The 24,614-nt window shown below is 45.2% G+C and overlaps 1 protein-coding gene across 4 annotated transcripts in view; it reads right to left on the reverse strand.

Moving 5' to 3' along the window:
• Positions 1–14: 14 nt before the first annotated feature.
• The window catches only part of LOC114081976 (uncharacterized), a 64,087-nt gene continuing 39,487 nt past the window's right edge, over positions 15–24,614 (reverse strand). Inside the window, exons 1-4 of one of the 4 annotated variants that reach the window (XM_071618510.1) lie at positions 9,769–10,056; positions 5,585–5,650; positions 3,620–3,701; positions 15–233 (exon numbers count right to left, since the gene is read on the reverse strand). In XM_071618510.1, the coding sequence (XP_071474611.1) occupies positions 15–221 (207 nt within the window). In that variant the 5' untranslated portion in view covers positions 222–233; positions 3,620–3,701; positions 5,585–5,650; positions 9,769–10,056. Of the gene's footprint in view, positions 234–3,619; positions 3,702–5,584; positions 5,651–9,070; positions 9,136–9,768; positions 10,057–24,614 lie in introns of those variants that run through there. The other 3 variants (XM_071618511.1, XM_071618509.1, XM_071618512.1) reach the window with 3 other exon arrangements.

The raw sequence follows: 24,614 nt of genomic DNA on the forward strand, positions 1-24,614 counted from the left end.
AAACAGGGACGGGCTCACCGAGTTCCTCTCGGGCTATCGCAGAAGCAGCTGCTGGGAGCAGCAGCAGCGGCCCACTGCTTGCTTGGCGTGTCCCTCAGCACTGACCACCTGTACACCTTTTTCCTCTTTGTTTTTCTCTGCTGGGGAAGTGGGTCCTTTCTCCTTGCAGCTCCCGCATTCTCTGGGTGTGTGCCTCCTGCTGCCAAAGGAAAATCTCGCATCTCCAGGGCACTCTACAAGAAAAGAACACCCCAAAATGGTGAGACATAACATAACATAGAAACATAAAACCACATCACAACAGGATCAAGAGGAAAGCACCAGCCAACAAAGAGCCAGCGAGATCATCCCTCAGCTTCCTGCAGAGTTAAAGGACAGGGCGACACTCCTATCCTGGCCACAGGCTCTGGTGTTGAAGTAGCTGAAGAGTGACTAAGACCTTATCCCAGCACACAACCTCCCACCCAAGCAGCAAGAACTAGGCATCTGTAAGCAGAGGAGAAATGCAGTTTAATCTTTAGCCATTTAGTCTCCTTCACATTTCTCTACTTCTGAATACAAAATCCTCAAAAACATTTTATTCTTTTCTTCTTCTAAAACAATGCTTTGAAACCACTGGGAAGTGCAGATCCAATCCAGTAACTCTGCTATTTTAGCTCTGGTGGCTAAACAATGGCACCAAAATGTAACAAACCCACCCCAATTTCAAACCACGAATCCAATGAATCTATGCTTATTTTCTTAGGGCCTCAAGGGCGAGGAGGCATGAAAGGAGGTACTTCTGAAAACAAATATTGAGCCAATACTAAATACAATCAGTTCTGTTCCCGATTTCCATGATCTTTCTATTAAATTATGCCAAATGTGTGTCTTGTGTTCTCACTGCTTAATGACAGGGACTTTAGGCATCGGTAAGCAAGGGAATGATCCATAATTCTGAAGGTAAAAGAACATCTTTGAAGGCTAATATATTTTTTGAGCCAATTTGCAAGGCTAATGTGCAGCATAAAGGTCAAGTAAATATTCCCAAACCTAGCTAGAGAATAAATGAGAAAGCCCTTTATTTAGGGAAGCCCAGACTGGCTAAGGGAAAATCCAGGTATACCCTGAGTCAGTCCCTCCCTTCCCTCCCCTCCCGCTGCTGGTATCTTACTTCAGAACACAAGACTGAAGGGGGAGATTATTAAGTGCAGGATTAGTAGCTGAAGAATCAAAACGTGTCACGTAGCTCAGGTGTTGCAGCTTACATGTGTTTCCAGAGTTGAAAACTGGACTAATACCGGGAGGGTCAGTTATTTTCTAGGTTTTGGCAGTATGATCATTGCCAAGTGTTAAGTGTCTATTTTGTCATTTAGAAATTTTTATAGTCCCAACCACTTTACCTGGGATACAGAAGGAATTCATGGAAGTTGTGAATATACACACTTTTTAAATAGAGAAGGCAGGAAAAAGAACTAGAACAAAACATAGGGAATGTTTCTAGGCTGACCTCAAGAGAAAAAAATTCTATAAACATTTTGTTTTTAATTTAAGGTTGTATTTTATCCCTATCACCTTTCAGCCTTTTTGCTTTTCCAGTTTAAACCATAAAATGGATTGTGTTTGTCCAATTTGACAGACAATCATAAAGCATTCTGTAACTTCCCATCAAACATCAGCAACCTCTGGTAAGGAGGAAGCAGCAAATGCATCCGCACGGACAAGGCTATTCCAAACCCTTTACCTCAGGAAAGAAAAGCAGTTATCCCTGTACAGGGCCCATAGCTCCTGGTCCCTCCCGTCTGTGTCACACGACTGACCACTCTGTGTGCATATTTTACCCCTGTGTGAAGGCTGTGTCTCTGAAGACAACCCCCTGTTTCAAGGTCTTTGGTTTTTCTATAACACTCAGCACAACACACTAAGAGAGTTGGGTCTTCTGTGACTTACTTGGCTTCTCACTGAATGGAAACACCCAGCATTTGTGTTGCAATCTCTTTCCAAAGAAATGCAAAACATATTACAAATATCAAATCTCTATTAATCTGCCACGAATTTATGATGAGCTGGTAGCACAGACTCTTTCTAGTAATAATGCTGTGACCATAAAACACTTTTATTTTCAAAGTACTTCTACATATAGTTCCTTATTCTCTTATCACCCCAAGCTCTAGGCCTTCTGATAGTAAGAACAAATGAGCAAAATTCTCGTCTTTTTGTGGGGGATAGCAGGGGGTGCCAGGAATTGAACCTAGGGACACTAAACCACTGAGCCACATCTCCAACCCTTTTGATATTTATTTTGAGACAGGGTCTCACTAAGTTGCTTAGGGGGCCTCACTAAATTGCTGAGGCTGACTTTGAACTTGTGATTCTCCTGCTTCAGCCTCCCGAGTGATGGGACTACAGGCCTGCACCATGATGCCCAGCTCATCTAGATTTTGCTGGGGATCCCTTCCTTCTTGAAACTGACCTCATTTGGTCTCCCTAACACCATGTTTCCTAGTTTTCTCCTAGCGCTCCAGTCATTCCATACCTGCTTCCCTTGAGGCCTCTTCTCCATCAGGCTCCAAAGCCCCAAGCTCCTCAGGACTCTACTCTGGGCCCTCCGCTGTGCTCATCCTGGAGTTCTCTCCATGCCGACAGCTCCCAGATCCCCACGAGGCTCAGCCTCCCTCTGCGGACTGCACCCACCCATGCACTTCACACTTCCCCAGACAGTTCCAACCCGACAGGATCAAACGTGAGCTCCTATCTCTGTGTAGTCTTCCTCCCAAACGACTTTCCTTCAGTTTCCCACACTTTAATAAATGTCTCCTTTATCCACTCAGTTGCTCATGTCAGAAATTTGGGAGTCATTCTTGACACTTGTCTGCTAACCCCCACGTCAAGTTTGGACATTTCTGTTTAAAGAATGAAGTCTCAGCTTGTTTCTTCTTCAGAGAAGGAAGGTTCCTTAAAACCAGGAATCTACGCGGGATTCTGCATTACATTCTTCTCACAGCATCCTGCATTTTTCCGTGTTTATAATTACATGTGTAATTATGTGATCATCTGTGTAACATTCATCTCTAACAGCACACCGGAAGCTCCATGAAGGTGGGGACGAAGACCGACTTGTTCATCCCTGTATTCCTAGAACTTACTACAATGCCATGAAAAATACTGGTTTTTATCCACCAAGAAAATGATATCAACATGGAGAAGAAATAACTGCATTCTCACCCTCACTATAGCATTTACAATAGCCACGATGTGGAATCAACTCAAGTATCTGTCAGCGGATGAACAGTTAAAGAAAGTGCGTTACATTCATGCACACCCTCTGGAATATTATTTGACCTTAAAAAAAGATTGAAATCCTGTCACTTACAACATAGATGAAACTAGAGAACATTACTTTAAGTGAAATAAGCCAAGCACAGAAAGACAAATATTGCATGATCTCACACACAGAACTGAAAAAAGTTGAACTCAAAGAAGTAAATAGTAGGATGGTGCTTACCAAGGGACAGGAGGTGAAGAGGGGAGTTGGGTGATATAGAGGGGAAAAGGTCCGTGAAGCAAAGCCCAAACTTCCTCAAGACCACCTTTCAAAGCCAGGCCTGCACCCCAGTGCTGTCTCCACCAGTGTACTCACCGAAACCCCCGGGGTCACGACACTGCAGTGCTCATCCTGGAGGTGGGGAGTCCGGGAACCCCTTTCTTAAAGGTGATCTCACCTGGAAGACGGTAAATAGTAGGAAAAAATTCCTAAATAAATTTTTAAAAAATGAACCACATCAATTTGTCACTAAATACCTTAAGAGAAAAACAGGGTTCCCACTTATTCTAAAATATTAGTTGACAAGAAAATTGTCATCTCCATGTAAACAGAACCTACTCCCAATTATTAAAGGGTAGATATACAATCTGTAGATAATTCAAGACCCTGTGGCTTTTCCTCCTTCCCAACTGCATATTTTACTTTCAGACACTAGAGAAATACTGGGTGAAATCAAAATCTATTTTTCTACTTTTGAAGTTTCTGGGCATTTGGTCGGGGTACTTTTGCTTTTGCCCATTTCTTATGAGTGTAGAGAACTGAGCACTGACTGTAAAGGTGAAAAGACAAAATTCAGATGGGCTTTTGAACTGACAAAGTGAAGACCATTCATGGTTACTCCCTCCTCTCAACTGTATCTCTACAGGGCAAGCATCCAGCAAGAAAATGTATTTTCATATACTTTGGAAGGAACTTAGGGCTGAGCAACCTGGCCATGTGATCTCCTTTTATTCAACCCCTACTATGTGCAAAATGCTTAACATTAAGCCAGAACAAATACTGGTCAAGTACAACTATTTTCAATATTAGTCCTCATATACTAGAGTTATGACACTGGGCCCCCGCCTTTGCCCAAAACTTACAGTTCTGAAATTGCAAGGAAGAACAGTTCCAGGCTGTCTTACAGCCAAATTATTCAGAATTTTTAAAAGGAGACTCTATAGGGTTGATGTAAAGTTTTAGGTAAATTCACAAATAAATTTGACCAAGCTCAGAATCACCTCTAAAATTCCAATTTCAGCTCTGACAATGATGCTTTCCTACTTTCCTATTCTAAGTTTATTAGAACTATGTCATGTTTAACAAATTTCATTTCTATGCTATGACCACTACTCCATAAAAGGCAGAGTATCAAACTTAGAATGTGGAACTAAAAGGCCTCAGGATTCCATTCCGAGCTCATTCTTAACTTGTGGCATGCCAACTAATAAAAGGCTTCTTCTCAGCAAAAGTACACAATAGGAAAAACCAATCTTTCCCCACCAGCAGGAAGACTGCGGAGGAAAGTAAACTCTACATAGGGTATGTATAGACCTTGGCCCACATAAAATATCAATGTATGTTTTAGTTCTTATGAGGTAAAATGTAGCTACTGACCTTCAATAACTAGCAAACTTTCAAAGAAAGAAAAATTCATATTAAACTGAAGAATCTCAACAACATTCAAGCACTTAAAAATGAATTTCAACTACTTGATTTGAATCATTTAGAATAATGGCTACCCAAAGTAGTATTTCAGAATAAATTTCCCTTCTCTGTGAAATTCTCCTAGATTGCCAACTATCCCCCTTATGTCCTCTATGGCCACACAGCATTGTATTAACACTACTATAACACCTATAAAACTGTGGCACTGTTATATATAGACAGGGGACTCCCTGAGGACCATGTCTTTCATCACCTCAGCACCTGACACCCAGGAGAAACTCAATAAAAGCGGGTTGAGGCATGCATCATAATGGGATTGAGCACTGCCACCTTCACCTTGCGTTTCTAGAAACCAAAGGTGACAGGGTAAATGCCTGTTCAACACCCTACCACCTGTCTTACTCCTCAGTCTTCTGAAGTGACTTACACTCAGTCCCTGCTCACAGAAAAGTATAAGGTAACTGCATTTGTAGTTTTGACTTGCATTTGTTTGATGACTTTTACCTTAGGAACTGCTAGAATAATGAACCAATACAATTTAGCTTAGAAGCAACCCTATGGATACAAAAACAAAAACCCCCCAAAATGCAGACAGAATCCCAGAAGTTATGGGCTTATTACCAAGTTCTTTACCTTTCAAGGTGTCCAATTTGCTCTCTTCTTCTACATCAGGACACAAGAGCTTTCTGAGAATGATCTCTGCCACCCAAACAGAAGGAAATTTTTAAATGAAAGTGGAAGGACACTAGCTAGTCCCACATTCAGTCCTACAAGGACAAGATGAAAGTTAAAGTTTATACCCAAGTTCATACTGATTCCAAAGAAAACCACCCATTCCACAATTTTCTGTGGTCAAAGCAATATCTGGAAAAGGCAATTAAAAAGCACCCTGGTCAAAAATGGGAAAGGAAGGCAAAACCCACTAGAACTCAAAATACAAGTTGGAGATACATACCCTGCAGCCCAAATCTAGCCCAGGCTGAGGAACAGTTATGATTAACAGGTAACTGAGAGCTTATAGAGCAAAATCCACCAGACACAAAAATTTCATATGAATTATTGTTTTTAACTTTTTCCACAGTCAAGAATAGCCACCATAGGTTGTAAAATGGACTTTTATTTCATATGTCCCTGTTTTTCAAGTGGTAGAGATACTGAAAGATATTACAAAGCCTAAAAGGCAGGTGTCCATAAGAAATGATAATTTAACTTCCCCAAATTGCTTTGTCTAGGAAAAAAACAAAATCCACTGGTCTGCAGCAGGCATTCCCCAACCTGGGAATCACTGACTCCCAAGGCTTCTGTGGAGAGACTTCAGGGAGGAGGTGTGTCTATGGACTTTTTGGGAAAAACTTCAACTGTGGTTATAGTTATAATAATTCATAAAAGTATTAGCAATCCTGTGACTGTTACCAAAATAACCTCAAGACATTTTCATGTCAACATTATAGGTGTTGTAGATACCCTAACATAACTTAGTACAGTCATTCCTACTTCAAAATTATAGTATAATTAAACCTGAGGCTACATTTTATTATTCAGTGTGTTATAAAGAAGAACATACATCACTATGCCACAATTAACATTTTGATAACTGTTTACATTTCATAAGCAATTCTATGCATTTTATTTTGTGCATTTAAAAAATATTTTCAGAAGGGGCCCTTTGTTAAATTGCTAAAGGGGTACATGGAATATAACAGTTAAGAACCCCCAATCTAAAGCAAATAAAGTTTCTACAGACTCAACATCATATTCCCCGAGGCGGACAGAAGCTAAGTCATCCCACCACACTATTTCATAGCTGGAGAAAACTAAACTGCCAGGAAGCAGAGAAACAAATTCAAGGCTACATGTACACAGAGTTAGCAAAGCCTAGGTGAGTACTCACAGCATCTATCTTTCCATTCTCTCTTGGTGACCTTTGCTTACATTTCTGCAATTTTCATCAGTATTCCTATCTTGCCACTAAATGGACAGAGGTAGTACCTTTCAAAATTAATATAAAACCAAAACTCAAACAGAACAAGACAGCTTGATAAGCTTGTTGCTATAATTGTTACAACAGCTGAATTTAGTGTGCTAGTGAGATGGTAATTTTGTAGAGGTGAGAAAAAGTTAAGACTACATAACCTCATTCTCAGAGGTGTTCAAAGTACTTTGCAGATAAGCATTAACTTGATAGGCTGAAATGCAGTTATGTGTGGTTAGAGCAGGTAGCATTACCACTTCATAGATGGGAGAATAACAGGAGATTTGTTAAAAGTCACCATAAGGCAATTGGAGAGCTTTAACCACTGATCCAAGTCACCAGGATCAAATATTTAGTTGATTACACGCTTGTGAAATCTCTCTTTTTTCTCCCACAAACCCAGAGTATTTTCTTTTGATTTACAAGAGCAGACACTTCTGAAGGCTAAGGGGGAAACATCTCATACAATAAATTTCAATGTATACAAGTACTTTTTGCTTCTTGCTAGTCATCTAAACATCCAAGAATGGTTTGTACAAGGGCCAGTTATGTACTACTTGCCTTATAAAAAGAGAACTACATGAAAACTGTAATTTCATCTTTTAGCCAATGACCTCCATGTCTGTCTATCCTATTATTACCGTAAATTCAGTACAGTTATTACAAAAGAACATGCTAATGGTTCAATACCAAATCTCTAGATCATAAAACTACCAAATGTCACACACACACCCCACTCTCTGAACTTTTCTAAAACTTTAGGTTTTCTCTTCTTATCCAACCATCAAACAATTAATGGAACCACCAGTTAACTAACAGCTCCTTTTATTTACCCCTCTAATAGTCTGGGTCTTTTTCAGCAGTAAATAAAGAGGACTGTCTTAAAATTTTTATTTAGGAGCATTACGTTTATATACACAAATATTTCTTCCTTGCTAAACTTCCCAGTCACTGGGAATCAAACAATCATGTTGCACTGTCTCCACAATCACAGGTTCTAAACACACTAAGTCTTACTATCTAACATTCTTTTGTCCCCTCCTTCCACCTTTCAACTATTTCACAACTTATACTTTCTGTCTGCTAATTCTGATTTATCACTTTGTGCTCAGTGCACAAGAACCCAAATCTCTGCCTCAAGAACAAACATTTAGCCTGGCATGGTGGTGGGTGCCTGTAAATCCCAGCTCAGGAGGCTGAGGCAGGAGGATCTAAAGTTCAAAGCCAGCCTCAGCAACTTATTGAGGCCCTCAGCAACTTACTGAGACCGTGTCTTAAAATAAAAAATAAAAAAGGGCTGGGGATGTGACTCAGTAGTTGAGTACCCCTGCGTTCAATTCCTGGTGCAACAAACAAACATCTAATTCCTTAATAAATCAAATGCTAACAAATACTTCATCACGTAACACTGACCAAAATGTGGCTTCTAAGCCCCTCATTCCTTTTCCCAGGGAAGCACCTGGGTCCCCCTAACCCAGGTGACTGGCGTCGCTGCTGGCTCACCCTGGAGACTCCGCTGAGGCTCTGGTCCCCGGGTCCCCGGGTCCCCTGCCCGCGGGTCTGGTAACTTCCTGGCCCCGGGGCTGCCCTGGGCTCGGCCCCTTACACCGTTCTTCCCTAGCTCCCCAAGCCCAGGCTCCGGGCGGGGGGGGGGGGGGGTTAGGGCCTCCTCCTGGAGGCTCGGTGGCCTCCTCAGAAGGCCCCCAGCCCTACTGTCACAGCCGGGGCCCTCCCCTGGGGACAGGATGGCCGGCCCCGCCGTGCTTTCCTCGGGACGTCTCCATCTCCCTGTCCCACCAACACTCACCGGTGACATCTTAGCAGTCGCGGCAACTTTGGAAGGCGGCGGCCGCTCCGCTGCGGGCGCCCGGGCCGCCGCGACCTCACCTGCCGGCCCGCCCCTCGGCACCCGCCCGCCGCCCGCCGCCGCGGCCCGCGAACTCTCCTGCGCCGCACGCTCCGGGTCCGCGGGTTCCCGCCTCGGCCGCGGCCGCGCTCCGCCCCGCGTCCCCGGCCCCGCGGGCGCTCCCGTGGCCTCCCCGGCCCCGCGGCCCGCTCGGCCCGGCGCACCCCCGCGGGCGCCCGCCCGGCCCCGGGCCGCAGCCCGACCCCGCGCCCCGCCCGCCTCCCTCCCCGGGGCCACTCACCCTGAGGCGGGCGGGGGCGCGGGCGGCGGCGGGCGGGGCGCGGCTCTCAGCCCCGGGGGGCCGGGGCCGGCGGCAGCGGCGGCGCGGCGTCTCCCCCCGGCGGCGGCGGCGGCGCCGTCCCCCTCCCGCGGGCACACATAGGCTCCATTGTCCGCCGGCGCCTCCCCCTTTCCGGCTCCCCCGCCCGGGACCGCCTCCTCCCTCCCCTCGGCCCTCCCCCAGCCGCGCCGCGCCGCCGAGGGGACGGCCGGCCCCGCCTCGGACGCGGGCGCCGCAGCCCCTCCCCGGCCCGACCTCCCGCCCGGCGCCGCGCAGGGCCGCCCCCTCCGGGGAATGTCCCCGGCGCCCCTCCCGGAGCGCGCGCGATGGTACCAACCGGCCGCTCGCTCCTCCCCCCGCCCTCCCGCGGAGGCCCCGCCCCCGCCCCGCCCCCCAGCCGCCTCGCCGCCTCAAACCCTCCCGCCCTCCCGCGGAGGCCCCGCCCCCGCCCCGCCCACCAGCCGCCTCCACCCCTCCTCCCTCCCGCGGAAGCCCCGCCCCGGCCCCGCCCCCCAGCCGCCTCGCCGCCTCCACCCTCTCCGCCCGCGACGTTTTACTACGGACCGCCCGACCGGCACCGCCTCCTGGTTTGCCTGGACCCGCCCGCCAGGTCCCCTTCCCGGCCCGTCACCCGGCCAGAGGCGACGCCCACTCCTCACCTTAAAGTGGCAGAGCCCTCTTTCTCAACGAAGAGAGCCTCCCGCGGGCGGTGGGGTGGGCGGTCCTCTCCCGCACCCGGCTCCCGCGCGCCCTCCCGGAGCCCCGGCGCCGCCGCCGCCCTGGGAGCAGCCGGAGGAGACGGAAAGGCGAGGAGGGGGAGGGGCAACGTGGCCCTGGGCCATCTTTGGCCGAAACCGGTCGCGAGCTGCTCAAGGTCTTGCCCTCGCGCGGCCCGGTCCGGCCAGGCCCGAGCTGGAGGCCGCCTCCCCGCACCTGAGGCGCGCTCCGCCCCGCCCTGTCCGGCCTCCCGTCCCCTCCCAGGGGCGGCCCGGGTCGCACCCCCGCCACCCGCGCCCGAGCGGATTCCCGCCGGGGTCCGGCAGCGGGGCGGGGGCGGGCTGTCCTTCCCCGTGGGCCCGGCCCCGCCCCGCTCGGGCAGTGCTACCTAGAGCCACACCGGGGACCCTCTGTCCTGGTCCTGGACCGCAGTACGCTCCCCCAACCCTCCGGAGTGGAGGCTCCAAGCCAGCGGACCCCGGTACTGTGCACAGCGAAGTGAGAGGTGGCTGGGTAGATGGCACTTTTTCTCAGAAGGAAAAGCCAAGGCATCATGGTTAAGGCACGTCGCTGAATCAAAGCTCAGATCTGGACCACTCCGCTTTTATCCGCGTGGCCCTGATGGTTATGGCACACCTGCTGCTCTGCAGCCTCCCCCAGATACCCTGCCCTTCATCTCTGCGATTGTGCTTCGTGGGGTCTTGACCTCAGGTGTTTCTGCAACTCAGGGCACTGGCCCAGCAGCTCCTGGAACTCAGTTAAGTGAAGTCTGCCCAGGATAGAATGCCGCGTTTCTCCCCAAAAGACAGACAGGCAACACACTAAAAGACCTAGATAGATTTTCTTCTGCTCTTGCTTCTGTTACCCATGATTTTAACCGGGATGCCTATTTCTGTGTCAGTTTCCCTGTCTATAAAATAGGAAACCTTCCTTGGGGCACCCTTTTAAGGAATGGTTCTGTGGTAAAGAATTGTACAAGAGAACCCTAGATGTTAAAGCTGATTCACTGCTTTCCAAACCACTTAAAACTCCTAACTGGCCATGTAAGTTTCTATGCCATACCTCCCCGACAAAGATCCTATGGAAAATTGTAGCAAGATGTTTTCTCTTTGTCTTCTGTTGTGACTGAGGATATAAATAAAGAAACCAATAATGGTTGTAAACAATAGAAACCTAAGAGCAAGTGAGGGATTCCAAACAGGGAATAATTAAAATAAAATGCTTTTTGGTCAAGTTTTGTCTATAGAATATGTGATGTAACATAGCTAAGAACTTCTTTAAATGTTTGGGGGTGGGGGATCCAGGTATGGTACAGATCTAAGAGAAAGACAGCCAAACCCACAACATGCAAGACACATTTGGGATTTCCAGTGTAGGTGGAAAGAAGGAGTCATAGGGTATATAGATCAGATTGTACCTTTCAGTAAAAAACACTGCCCAAATAAGCCTTAAATTGGGGTCTTCCAGACTAGATCACCTCTGCTCAGCAAGCTCACAATACTCGTAGCAACACAAATTAAATATTCTTAACTGTTTTTGCCAGGCATTAAACCCTCATGCAGTCTTATGTGTCAGAGTTCAAAATTATTTTTGTTACTGGAACAAAAATACAAAGGAGTATTAAGTGTAGAACACCAGAGTAAAAGGTATAATATCAAGAATTGAAGCATGCTCTGTGCAACCAAAATAAATGGATGTTTTGTAAGGGAAAAAGAAAAACTTAAGCATGCTAAAAGTCACAGAATCTAAAGGTTAGAGTCTCAGTAGTAACATTAATTTAATTATAATAAACATGGGATGGAAATGTTTTAAAATTTTTATTCTATTAAATAGTTTATTTAATAGAATATTTGCCTTCTAAGTTTTTAAAATTCCATTCCTTTCCATGTCACTTGAGAAAGAATTCTATTTTGGTATATAAGGATCTGACACTGTGTGTGTGTGTGTGTGTGTGTGTGTGTGAACACTAATGGATAATGGTGAAGTCATTTTTAAAAGCATCCTATAAATAAATGCTTCAAACTGTTTCTGCTACTGTAGAAATTCTAAGATAAGGAATTTTTTAAAAAATCCAAATGATAAAATTGCTTTAAAAAAAAAAAAAGGTTTTTGACACTAAAGAAACCTAGCTTTGACTTTCTTAGCTACTGAAATTTGCTTCTCAGGGATGATAAATAAGCATTTGCTGATTGCAAATATGGGAGGTGGAAGTTTTGCCCCTTACATCCTACATAGCATTTGTGCTATTATTTAGGTTTGCCTCCAGTCTTTCTACTGTACGCTACACTTTGAATTGAAGGAATAAGTGCTTTTGTTTCCTCAGCTCTTGATAAACATACCTGAATATTAGAATTGGAAGGAACTCCATTCCATTTCTCAGATAAGAAGGCTGACCCGGAAGTCCAGTGATTTGCCAAGATTATGCATTAGAATTTAAGTCCAACACTCCACAGCACGGTTCCAATTTCCCAGGATTGTTCATTCCTAACAGTACTTACAATTGTGGAAAGAACATGAAGTTCTACCTTAGGAACAATGAGATTAAGACTGAGAAAGGTTGAGCCCACTCAGCCAGCTGGTGTGAGGGTTCCAAGAGGCTCCAATGAATTCTTCCTATGGTCAAAGTCCTCAGCTTGGCCATGGGTCCCTGCTGCTTGTACTACTTATGACCAGTTCACCTACATCACTGTCCAAACCAAAGCTAGTGAATCTCAATGCCAAGGAAGGCTACCAAGGAAGTCATACTGACTCACATTGAAGGGTTAGAATGGAATGGCATCTCCTGCCTTTTGTGCTGCTGGAATTACATAGGCAGGAAATCATTTCTTCTTTGAGTTGTCCACGACTAGAGAAGCCAATCTCCTTGCCCTGACTTTCACCAGTCCGTTGGGGGCCATGGGGGAGTGCCAGTGTTTCATTCCTGCTGGGGAATGTGGGACCAGCTGTCTCTTGGGTAAGGTAGAAATCAATATTCCCCCTCCTTCCTCCTGTGGCTTCACCTGGAATGATGTGTGAGAGGTTGGGTACTGTTGTGTGTCACGACAGATGTGCTTTCCCCAATCTGGGAACTGGAGGCACCCTGTTGTGTTCTGGTGGATCTGTGAGATGACTTCCCATCTCTTGAGAAGTTTTCACCAATATTTCCCTCCTTTATTTTCATGCTTAACCTATACTGTCCTCTTAACTCTTGTCATTCTGCCTTAGAAGATTCAAGCTCTGTGACATTCAACCTGCATTTTCCTGGGTCCTAAATGACTGGAATTTCAGTGCTGATGCCCCCTCCCCACTTTTCAGACTTAACTGTGTGGTCCATTATGGCTTAGCATGAGACTCAGTAAGCGTCCCATGAGCTCCGACCATTTCTCCCCAGATTGATCGAGCTTCATACCAGTTCTTTACATTGGTTCTTCTCCCACTTCCCTCTTCCCCCTCTATTTCTACTGATTTATTATTTCATTTCTTATTCTTTACTGCTTTCCCACAAGCTGGGAAAGTGCCCCTCCTAGTTCATTTGATTTCCTTCTAGATTTGCCTAGGAGATAATAAAATGATTTTATTCTTCCAAGTTCTGCATTTGCTGCTGTACTCTTCCCACTTTGCAAGATCAACCTCTTCCCAGTTTCTCCTGAATTGCTTCTCAACCATTTCAACGTTGACTTCACGTTTTTGTATCCAGGTCGCTCTCATAGCCACAGTAGCTAGATAGGCAGGACTAAGTTATACGCAGGACCGTCCACCATTGCAGCAATGGCAACGCCTAATGCTGAGATGTATCCATATTTTCCCTCCTGGGCTGCCAGACGAGAAACCAAGAAAGTGAATCCCAACCAAAGCAATGAAACAAACTGAACTCTATTTCTTATCACTTGGCATTCGTTTTATGGAGTCTTATTGTTACCTGTGACATATTTCAGAGAAATTATTTCAAATTTTATCCATACTCCTCTGTATTGCAGGACCAACCTTGTTTTCTCTTTCTACTCCTGAAGGGCCTTGCTCAGTTTCTCCCTTCCAGTGCCTACCTACCCTTTGCTTCAGTATCTTCAGTAAAATCCTTCCTATAGCAAACTCCATTTCCCCATTTTTTACTCCAAACTTATTTAAATAGAAGCTGCCACCACAGTTCTTTTCTTCCTGTCAATAACCCAACCACTTTGAAATGTTCTCTTTAATAAGACCAGACCTAATGGCCAAATCCGACTAATGAAGACCCCCACCCTTTTTCCCTTTAACTCTGAATTCTAAGAAGTGATGATATTCATGTTTTGTCTTCTTTATTGATTCAAATTACTTCTTTTATCTCCAAACTGTGGGTGTTCCTTAGAGTCCTCAGTTCCTTGATCAGCCTCTCTCTCCAGTTCCCCCACTTCAGCCATCACCTCTTAGAGTCTAAACAACACATCTACAAGTCTAACTCGGGCCTCATTTGAACTTAACCCTGCATATCTATCTGCTCCCCACCCATCTAGAGGGACTTCACCTGTCAAAACAAATTCACCCTCTTTCCAAAGTCTCCCCCCTGAATTTCCTGTCTTCCACCTAACCCAAAACTTTGGGGGTAAAATGACTCCAAATCTCCTCTTGTCCATGGATCTTCTCAGTCACCAATATCCACAAATTCCTTCTTAAATCGATTTACTGTTTTCTGTTTCCAGATTGGGATTGTCACAACAGATGTTCCTGCTTCTCCCTGACCAGTTGAGTCCACATGCTTTCTCCAGATAGATCTCCCTAAAGACCTATTCACATATCTTATTCCAGTTCACGCAGTGTCTTTTCCTCTAGAATTATTTAAGCCACACTGATACTTCAGGACCCATCTACTCTATGATCCTAACAATATGGTGTAATAGAAACAACACTGGCTTTAAAGTCATATGGACCTGGGTTTAAATATTGAGCTACATTTTATTAATCAAGAAACTTTAAGCAAAAACAAAACAAAACAAAACAAAAAACCCTTTTTTTTTCTTTCTCATCCATTTTAGTGGTAGTTGTTTATATTATCAATTTAAACATAGCCTAAATATGCAAACGTTTACTATCGTCCAGTTTTTACTGTAGGTCCCAGAGTTCCCCCATGTCCTGTGAGTGGAATCTCATGCCTGCTTTTGAACAGCTTATTTTTGTTATATTTATTGAGCATCTATAAAGTGCATAGCATCTTTGGGATCCAAAAAATGAATCAGACATGAGTTTCTATCCTTGCATGGATGATTCATGTATTTTAAGAAGGTTTTTTAGTAAGCACCCAGTGTGTGGCAAGTGCAAAGTACTGAATGAAATTCAAAAAACATAAGACATGTTCCAGGATGTTGGGATCTGGGATCTATCTAGTTAGGAATACTGACAAGTAAACATTCGTAAACAATTATAATAAGTGCTATGATATGGAGAAATACCAGGGGTTGGGGGCATAGAAAAGAGGTGTCTATCCAGATAGGAGAGTAGGGAATGCCAACAAACCTGAGCAGAATCTTAAAGAAGCATAGGAGTCACCAGGCAAAGGACTCAGCACCACGCCCAGGCTGGGCTGTGGACACAGTGTGACAGTGTGTGGAGACCACCACAGTGTGACAGTGTGCGTAAATGGCAGAGGCACAAGTAAAACGGCAGTCAGAGAAGGTATGTTATTTGATGGGGAGGAGATGAGCAAAAACTGCTCCTTGGAGGTGCACGTGTTGGAGGTGACCTGAAGGTCAGGTTGATGCCAACAGGCAGGGGCCAGAGGCCTCTGTCTTCTTAGCACTGCATGCAGTGCCCTGCATGTGACAAGGACAGCCCCCTGTCTACTGTGATAATGACAGGGATGGTAGCTAGGTCTTTCTCGTGAAGTTCGTTCCTCTGTTTTTCCCAGGATGCTTATAAGGGGTTAGACTGCCTGGTTTTGAATCCCAGCTCTGCCATTAGTAAGCTGTGTGACCTTAGAAAAATTACTTAACAATACTAGGATTCATCAAGTGATATTTTCCACCTGCAGCAGTAGGGGAATAAATGAGTGACTATGTAGAAACATGAGCCAGTAGAGTCTGGTACATAGGAAGGATTCGATAAATGCTGGTTATTGTTATTACTGATGTACTGGTTACTATTATTACCCAAAGTGGACCTGACTGTAGGGGAGATTTTTAGGGGCCATCCACCACCTTAACACTTCACTTATTCTCATGCCTATGTCAATCACCAGTATCTTCTTAATGCTCCTGACATGCCCCTTTAAATTCTGCCACTAGAAATGCATACCTTTGGGTTTAAGATGCCACTTCCCCAAGCCCTTGGGCAGACAGCACAATAAAGGGTTAACTCTGTTTTGTTTTAAGAAGTCATCTGGCCATACCTCTATCCTCCTTAATTGCTAACTGCACTGAGGGCATATTGTGGGGAAGAAAGAAAAGGCTAATTCTGAAGCTTGGAGACCTTTCCCCAGAACTCAAGGCAGGAGGCGAGACACTCAGAGGGCTTTCTGGGATTGGAGGAAGGGGTTGAAACTGAAGAGAGATGCCAAGAAGGGATGAGGAAAACAAGGTCATTTGTACCAGTAAAGACAGGCCTTACCAACTTACACAGTGCTGGCCTTGATCTGGGGACTCTTCATCAGTCACCCCTTTCTCCACTCTGTGCTGTGTTTTGGAATTAGTAATTTTACTCAGAGTCAGTCCTCTAGTAGAGGATGCTGGACAGGTGCTCAAGGAACCCCTGGCTTAAAATTTCACAATGACTTCACCTGTTTGCTTTCTTACCATTTATCATACAAGAATTGATAAGAACCTACTATGTGTCTGGTGCCAAAGAAGTAGGACAAGAGTTCCAACAGAAGCTGAAGAAATCTTACAGTCTAGTTGAGGAAACAACAAAAATAGGAATACTGACAAGTGAACAACTACAAAAGTAAACAAATAAATAACTGTTAAAATATGTCTGTGCAGATACTTATATGTGGATAGCCATAGCAGCATTGTTCCTAATTAGCCCCAAAGTGGAAACAACCTAAATGTCCATCAACCAATGACTCGATTAATAAAAGATGGTACAGCTGTATACAGTGAGATATTATTCGGCAATAAGGAATAAACCACTGATACTTACTACAACATGGAAATGCCTCAAAATCACTATACCAAGTGAGATGGAAAGGACCGCACATTGTGTGATTTCATTTACATGAACTGTCTAAAAAAGGAAAATCTATATAGACAGAAAGTTCAGGTAGGAATGAGGATTGGTCGCAAATGGATATAAGGTTCTTTTTCATGTGAAACAAATATTCTAAAACCAGATTTTGGCAATGGATACAAATTTACTGTAAATCTACAAAAACAAAAAATCATTGAATCATAAGGCTTAAAGTGGGTTCAGTTTATGATACATAAATTATACTTCAGTCAAGCTGGTGTTTCAGAAAAGTAAAGCTGATTTGTGAGGGAGAAGAGAGTTAAATTTTAGGGTTATGATTGACAACCAGACAGGGAAGAGAGACGTCCTTCTAGGGGAGAGAGTGGGCCGGGGTCATAGAGGTGAGAGCCGAAGCCATAAAAATGAATGATCTCAGCAAAAGAAGATGTCTGCAGAACAGGAAGATGCCAAGGGCAAAACTTTTCCATGTCACTACACTTAGGGGCAGTGATGATAATACAGCTGAGCTGATATGGTACGCTCTTGGGTAACAACATATCCAGCCAATCATAAAATTTACTTGTATTCTCAAAGCTCATATCCACTGAGAGCAGAGGTATGTGCCCCTCAAGAGTAGGGTGAAGCTGTCCAGGGGGAAATTGCCTTTAAGTGATTAAAATACACAAAGATAACTGTGACTGGACTGAATATGTCCCTTGCATTTTGGTGTTAAAAGCAATTTTATCCAAATTAGAAATAGGGAATGTGGAGTTTCAAGAGCAATGCGATGATATGTCATTAACTACCAAGATGGATATTATGTTGGACCACCCCTGGAATCAGGCTCTTTGACCCTAACACAAACTTCTGAAATTAGAAGAAGCCTGTCCAGACTCTTGGAGAAACCCTGCGATTTATTTCCCTCTTCTGAATTTGGGGCAAACCCTCCTCCTCCTCCTGCCCCTCCCCAAGCTTAAAGACTTCAGAGAGGGGATCCTCCCAGGCCAGGGAACTAGAGATCCTCTCTTTCCCCTAAGTCCTGACATCTCAACTCCTCAGCTAGTGGAGGGAAAACCCAATCACTACTGTCCTTGGTTGTGAAATAAAGGGTAAAAAGGATCTGGGACAGGATGGGGGAGTGCTGGGGAGTGATATTCGCCAAATTACATTGCTATGCTGTGTGCGTGTACAAATATGTAACAAATCCCATCATTATGTACAACTATAGTGCACCAATAAAAATGTGGAGAAAGAAAGAACCTGGGAGTTTCAGGTACAGAGGCAAAGGAGTGAAGGAAAGAAAGTCTAGGTTGGGAACAGCACTGACTTCGGACCACCAGGTCTGTCAGCTAAGCAGTCCTGGTCTCAGTCTGTGCTGGAGATGGGACCCCAGGCAAGGGCTTTACCACTGAGCTAAATCCCAAGCCCTAAACTGGGGATGAAGACTAAAGAAGGGATGAAGGCAAGTTTTCCCAAACTTCTAACTGACGTTGATCATGTTCTTCAATCATAAATATAGGCAACAGAATAAGATGGTATAAACAGTCTGCGATTCTTTTTTTACCAATACAATCACAGATATTCCAAGTACCAATGATAGTCAAAATTACAGTAGTTATTAAGCCTGCCAGTAGACTTTATTAATGTTTTAATAAAGAAGCATAAATAATATCTGTATTTCAATATGTATCACTTGTTTTGCAATACAAATATGTATCGCAAATTTGATGCTCTGAATATCTAGATCATTGTAACTATTTTTGTAATCTTATGTATTTAATTTCATGTTTAAAATCATTATTCTATCAGTAGAATATCCGATCAGTAGGCTTCACCAGATTGCTAAAAGGACCCACAGCAGAGAAAAGTCTAAGAACCCTAGGCTGGAGGAATCTTTCCTAGTCCCCATCCAGCACCATTTAAAAAAAAAAAAAAAAAAAAACCTCCCTCCAAGGCCTGAAATCCCACCATTAGAGAACATTTCCTTTGGGTTTTTAAGATTCCCATTAAAATGCAAATGCCCCCAAAGGAGAAGAACTTCTCCGAGTGTTATTAGTTAACCCCTTAAATGGGGTTGTTTAGCAGCTAGCTGAGCACAACCTCCTACAATTCAATTAGACAAATGTTTATTGACCTCCTGCCACGGGGAGGGAGCCAGGCCGGCGAGGGCGCAGACCCTCCAGATTTGCCCCCTCCAGGGTGTCTGCCACCTAGGAGGGGGAAGCAGGTCCAGAGAGGAGCGCTTCCCGGAGAAGCGCCGAGAGGCAGGTGGCCCGGGCAGGGGTGGCCGGGCGGCAGCGGCGCTGGGCCCTCGGGGTCCTCGGGACGCAGCCCCGGCCCTTCGCCGCCCGAGCCCCGGGAGCAGGTGGACGCCCCTTAGAGCGCCTCTGGCTTTCCCCCGGGTTACAAGGGTCTGGGGACGCGCAGGAGGAAGTGACTGAGTCCTGCGGGGGCGGGGGACTCTGGGTGACGACCGCGTCGCTGAGGAAGTGACCTGCGAGCGGAGTCCAGCAGGGTCAGCCTGGGGAGGGGGGGGGGGCGCGCTGCGGTGTGCGGGGCGGGGGCCGGGCTGCACCTTGTCCCGGGCTGGGTGGCGAAGGGACCTTGACTTTGTCGCCAAGAAGTTTGCCTCCTATCCCTTTGCGACCGTCAGAAGAGGCTTCACGAAGCTGGGCCTGAGAGCACGAGAGCACTGTCACCGGTGGGGACGGGGCCAGGCACGCCAGGGGCCAGCGTGGACCTCGGGACCTGGTGACCAGTAAGCTCCCCGCCAGAGGAGCCGGTGGTGAGGGGCGCGCCTCGCCCCAGAGTCGCCCCCCAAGTCGGAACTGCTCTGGGCCATCTTGGTCTGCGGATTCCACGGAGCCTTTTATTTTTTTGATTTTTGGATCCTGGGGATTGCGCGCAGGGGCGCCCGACCACCCAGCTACATCCCCAGTCCCTTTCGCTGTTATTTCGCCACAGGGTCTCCCCAAGCTGTTCAGGGCCTTGCTGCGTCCGTCGCTGGGTCCCGCTGTGAACTTGGCTTCTCCTGTCCCGGCCTCTCGGCCTCTCCGCCTCTGGGGAGTAGAGGCTGCCCCCGCGCCCTGCCCACAGGTGCTCTTGAGGACTCAGTGGAGAGAAGGCTGAAAAGGAGGTGGCTTTGAGGGCAGAGTAAGAGCCTGGACGTACATGGCTCCTGAGAATGGGCCCAGTGGGAGAGTGGTCTCCATCAAGACCGTTTAAGGCAGGCTTAGGGGACAGAAGAATTAGGATGCAACGTGTGGGAACAGATAAAGGCTCTCCCGTGTCCAGAGAGAGTCAGGAGGGCTGATTAGTAGTGGCAGAGGGAAAAGAAGGGTGGTAGATTGTACGTGGCTCGATGAGCAACAGAAGTGGGTGGAGAGGCTGAGTCACCCATGGCCTCGAGGATCTGAGCTGCCCATGGGGGAAAGAGCAGGGCCTTTAGGAGAGAAGCAGAGGAATAAGGTGACTTGGTGAGGCAGGTGATGTGCTTAGACATAAAGTGCCCAACACAGAAAAGCCAAACGGAGGGTCTTCATCTTGAGTGAGCATCCCACTGTGGTTAAGTGGGAAACAGGATTGGGCGGGGGGAACATGAGCGCTAACTTCAGGCAGGGGAGGGTGCCCAGGCTGAATGTGTCACCATTTTGTTGAGGATCCCCTAACAAGGTGGCAGCAGCTCTGAGCTAAGAAGTCAGGCAATTCCTTCTCTTTCCGGGAGCTCCCTTTTCATTTTCTTGTTGGAAAAGCAGACAATAATAAAACTTATCACCCACTCATCTCTTGGGAGTGCTGCAAAGAGCAACCAATATACATACATAAATAAGTTTGAACCTCTCGGCAAGAACACAGTGTGCTAGAAATGCTAAACAATAATAAATCCAGCCACCCCTTCACCATGAGAGTAAACAAGTTGTCTTTTTTTTTTTTTCTTTTTAAGAGCAAATGTAATTAACCAGGTACTAACTTTGAGGTTGTCTGTGTAGTCTCCTAACAACCAGTAATTAAGTCTAAAATCTTGATTTTTCAAGAGTTCTCTCATTAAAAGGTCTTAGAGGGACCCTAATACCTCCATCAAACCAAGGCTCAGACTATATAGCAATTAACTAACATGAAAATCACTTTAACATCCTTTCTGACTTCTTAGTATCACATATGTGACTACCAGCAACATACAAACTGCAGGCAGTCCCCACCATCTTCTTAAACTGTGCTCCTTGTCACACCCCTGAGGTCCGCCTCTTGGCAGAATGGTGCCATATAAAATATTCAGATCCTGGATCAGATGTGTGCAACCTACTCGGCAAGAAGGCTGTCAGACAGAAACACTGAAAGGGAAAAATCACCCCTAAAATGACAAAGAGGGCAAATCCAGCTTTAGAGGAGCACACCTCTAATTACATGTTCCATGCATAGCAAATCTCTTTTAATAAATCCCATCACAGTCTGCGCTCCCCTAAAGAGCAGACCTGATAGGTAGCAACTCCCCTCCTCTGTGGTAAAATCCAATTTTCACACCTGGTAAATGAAATAACTCCACTGTGAACCAAGGGCAGGTTGGGGTGAGCCATTAACAGAAGGTTAGGGGCTCTGCATCATCTAACAGCTCTTCTGGGAACCCCTGCTAGAGATTGCTCTTTTCATGCCAGTTGAGGCTACTTGGCCAGAAGACCTCTCACCTCCCGGGCCGAGGCGCAGGCCTTTATCATTTGGAGTGTTAAGATGAGCACTGTGGCTCAGGTCTGCCTATGTGGGAGGCCTGGCCCTGGCTTTTCTCTCCTGAATGTGGGAAGGTCTCTTACTGCTTGTGGACTTGTAGAAGATAGGCTCCCACTGCATTCCTGACAAAATGACCAACAGAAGCGACAGTGGCAAAGGGATAACACAAGGGAAAAAGGAACTGAAAAAACAGAGATCCAGCCAGGGTCTGTATCCTGTGAGGACCTAATAAAGGTGGACATCACAGGGAATCAGCAATGAGAGCGTGCATGCACGCGCGCACACACACACACACACACACATGCCCCTGAAGATCACTGGCATGCGCGCGCGCGCACACACACACACACACATGCCCCTGAAGATCACTGGCATGCGCGCGCACACACACACACACACACACACCCCTGAAGATCACTGGCATGCGCACACACACACACACACACACACGCCCCTGAAGATCACTGGCATGTGTGCGCGCACACACACACACGCCCCTGAAGATCACTCGCATGCGCGCACACACACACACACACATGCCCCTGAAGATCACTGGCATGCGCGCACACACACACACACACGCCCCTGAAGATCACTGGCATGCGCGCACGCACACACACACACGCCCCTGAAGATCACTGGCATGCGCGCACGCACACACACACACGCCCCTGAAGATCACTGGCATGCGCGCACACACACACACACACACGCCCCTGAATATCACTGGCATGCGCGCGCGCGCACACACACACACACACACACACACACGCCCCTGAAGATCACTGGCATGCGCGCGCACACACACACACACACACACACGCCCCTGAAGATCACTGGCATGCGTGCGCGCACACACACACACACGCCCCTGAAGATCACTGGCATGCGGGCCAAGGACACATCCCAGGATACATACGTTTAGAAAAGGTGATGATCACAAGTAAGTGGAGAAAGGAAGGATCACTTAACAAATAATATTGGAGTGATTCTTCTACTTTAGGGAGAAAATTTATAATCCTCATTTCATGCCATACAATTAAAAAAAATCCAGAGTGATTAAAGAGATAACTATAAAAAATGAGTCAGGAGAAACAGAAGAAAATATAGGTGAATATTTATCTAAAGTTGGGGACAGGGAAAGATTCTGAGAATGAAATCAAAGGCAAAAATAATTGAAAGATTTGATTCCATACAAATGTAAAATTCTGTATATAAAATAATCATGAAAGTCAGACAACGTAGTGGGAACTAAAATATTCCAGTGTAACTGAAAATAAATTAAAATTTTTAGTATATGAAGAGCTCATACAAAGAGATATGAAAGATATAAATGCCTTAGTTGAAATTTAACAATTTTTCCTTTCTTTTGCTCTTTCTCTCTCTCTTTCTCTTACACGCACACAGTATTAATAAAAAAAATTCTCTCGAACTTATGGAAAAAAACTTATAACTAGCCATCAAAGAACTACACATAATTTGTATTTTCCATGAGGACTTGGCACATGGAAAATACTTGATAAATATTTGTTGACCTGCTTAAATTCTTAAATTAACGAAAAAGAGAATTCCAATGTTCAGTGTTGATGTATGTGTCAAAGGAACAGTCTCATATGCAGCTTGTAGGATTGTACACTAAAGCAAGAATCAGTAAAATTGTTTTGTTTTGGTTTTTTTTTGGTACCAGGGCTTGAACCCAGGGTTGCTTAACCACTGAACCACATCCCCAGCCCATTTTATATTTTATTTAGAGGCAGGGTCTTGCTAAGTTACTCAGGGCCTCGATAAGTTGCTGAGGCTGGCTTTGAACTTGGATCCTCCTGCCTCAGCCTCCCGAGTTGCTGGGATTACAAGTGTGTGCCATTGTGACCGGTCGTAAAGTATTTTTGTAGCAGGCAGTACATATTTTTGGGGTTTACAGGCCATACAGTATATGTGATACTCCACAGCCCTTACACTGTAGGGTGAAAGCAGCCGCAGACAGTGTGTAAATGAATGATAATGGTGGTGATCCAAAAATACTTTATGGACACTTAAATGTGAATTTCACTTAATTTTCATGTGTAAGGAAATATTATTTTTCTTTTGGTTTTGTCCTAAGCATTTAAACATGTAAAAACATTCTGACTCATGGGCTGTCCAAAAACAAGCCACAGGACAGATTTGGTCCTCATGTTTTATTATATACTGGGCCATCTCCTGTACTAGAGTCACATTTCTGGAAAAGAGTTTGGCATTAGATTTTAAGGTTCAAGGTCACATGGTATAACTTTAATAATTAGACTTTAATAAGGCCATACACAGGTTTGTAGGTATTAAAATAATCAGGAACAAATATCTTTTTAAGTATTAAATTAAAAGTTCATACTTTGTCCTAATTGCTCCAATAATTCCTTTTCAAGGAATAGTTTATAAGGCAAAAGGAAATTTATACAAAGAGGCATGTAAACATCTGGCAGAATGGGGATGGTACATTAACACTTGGTACGTTCATACAATGAAATATTATACAGACATAAATCTTTCAACAAACAATATTTTGTCACATGCAAAAAAAAAGTTCATGACAAAGTCATGTGGAAAATCAGGATACAAAATATGTACATTATTCGACCCCAGTTTTGCAAAGCACACATGCACATAGGGTTTATGTGGAGAGAAACATATAAGCATAGAGAAGAGATGGAAGGAAATGCGATGAAATGTGGATGGTACTCTGGAGGCTGTTTGTGAATGGCTGGATTTTCCTTTATCCTTTTGTTTGTAATTCTCCCCCATGAACAGTGATTACTTTTATAATTAGGGAAATATACAAATGCTGTATCTTAAATAAACTGGAAAAAAATCCAAAATCAGAAGTTCACATAGAATAGAGATAAAGAAAAGCCTTTCAAATTCAATCTAGGTGTAAAATCCCGACAAAACTGCAATGAAAAACAGACCCAGGCAACTG

Source organism: Marmota flaviventris, chromosome 10 (assembly GCF_047511675.1).
Source record: "Marmota flaviventris isolate mMarFla1 chromosome 10, mMarFla1.hap1, whole genome shotgun sequence".
Classification (NCBI taxonomy): domain Eukaryota; kingdom Metazoa; phylum Chordata; class Mammalia; order Rodentia; family Sciuridae; genus Marmota; species Marmota flaviventris.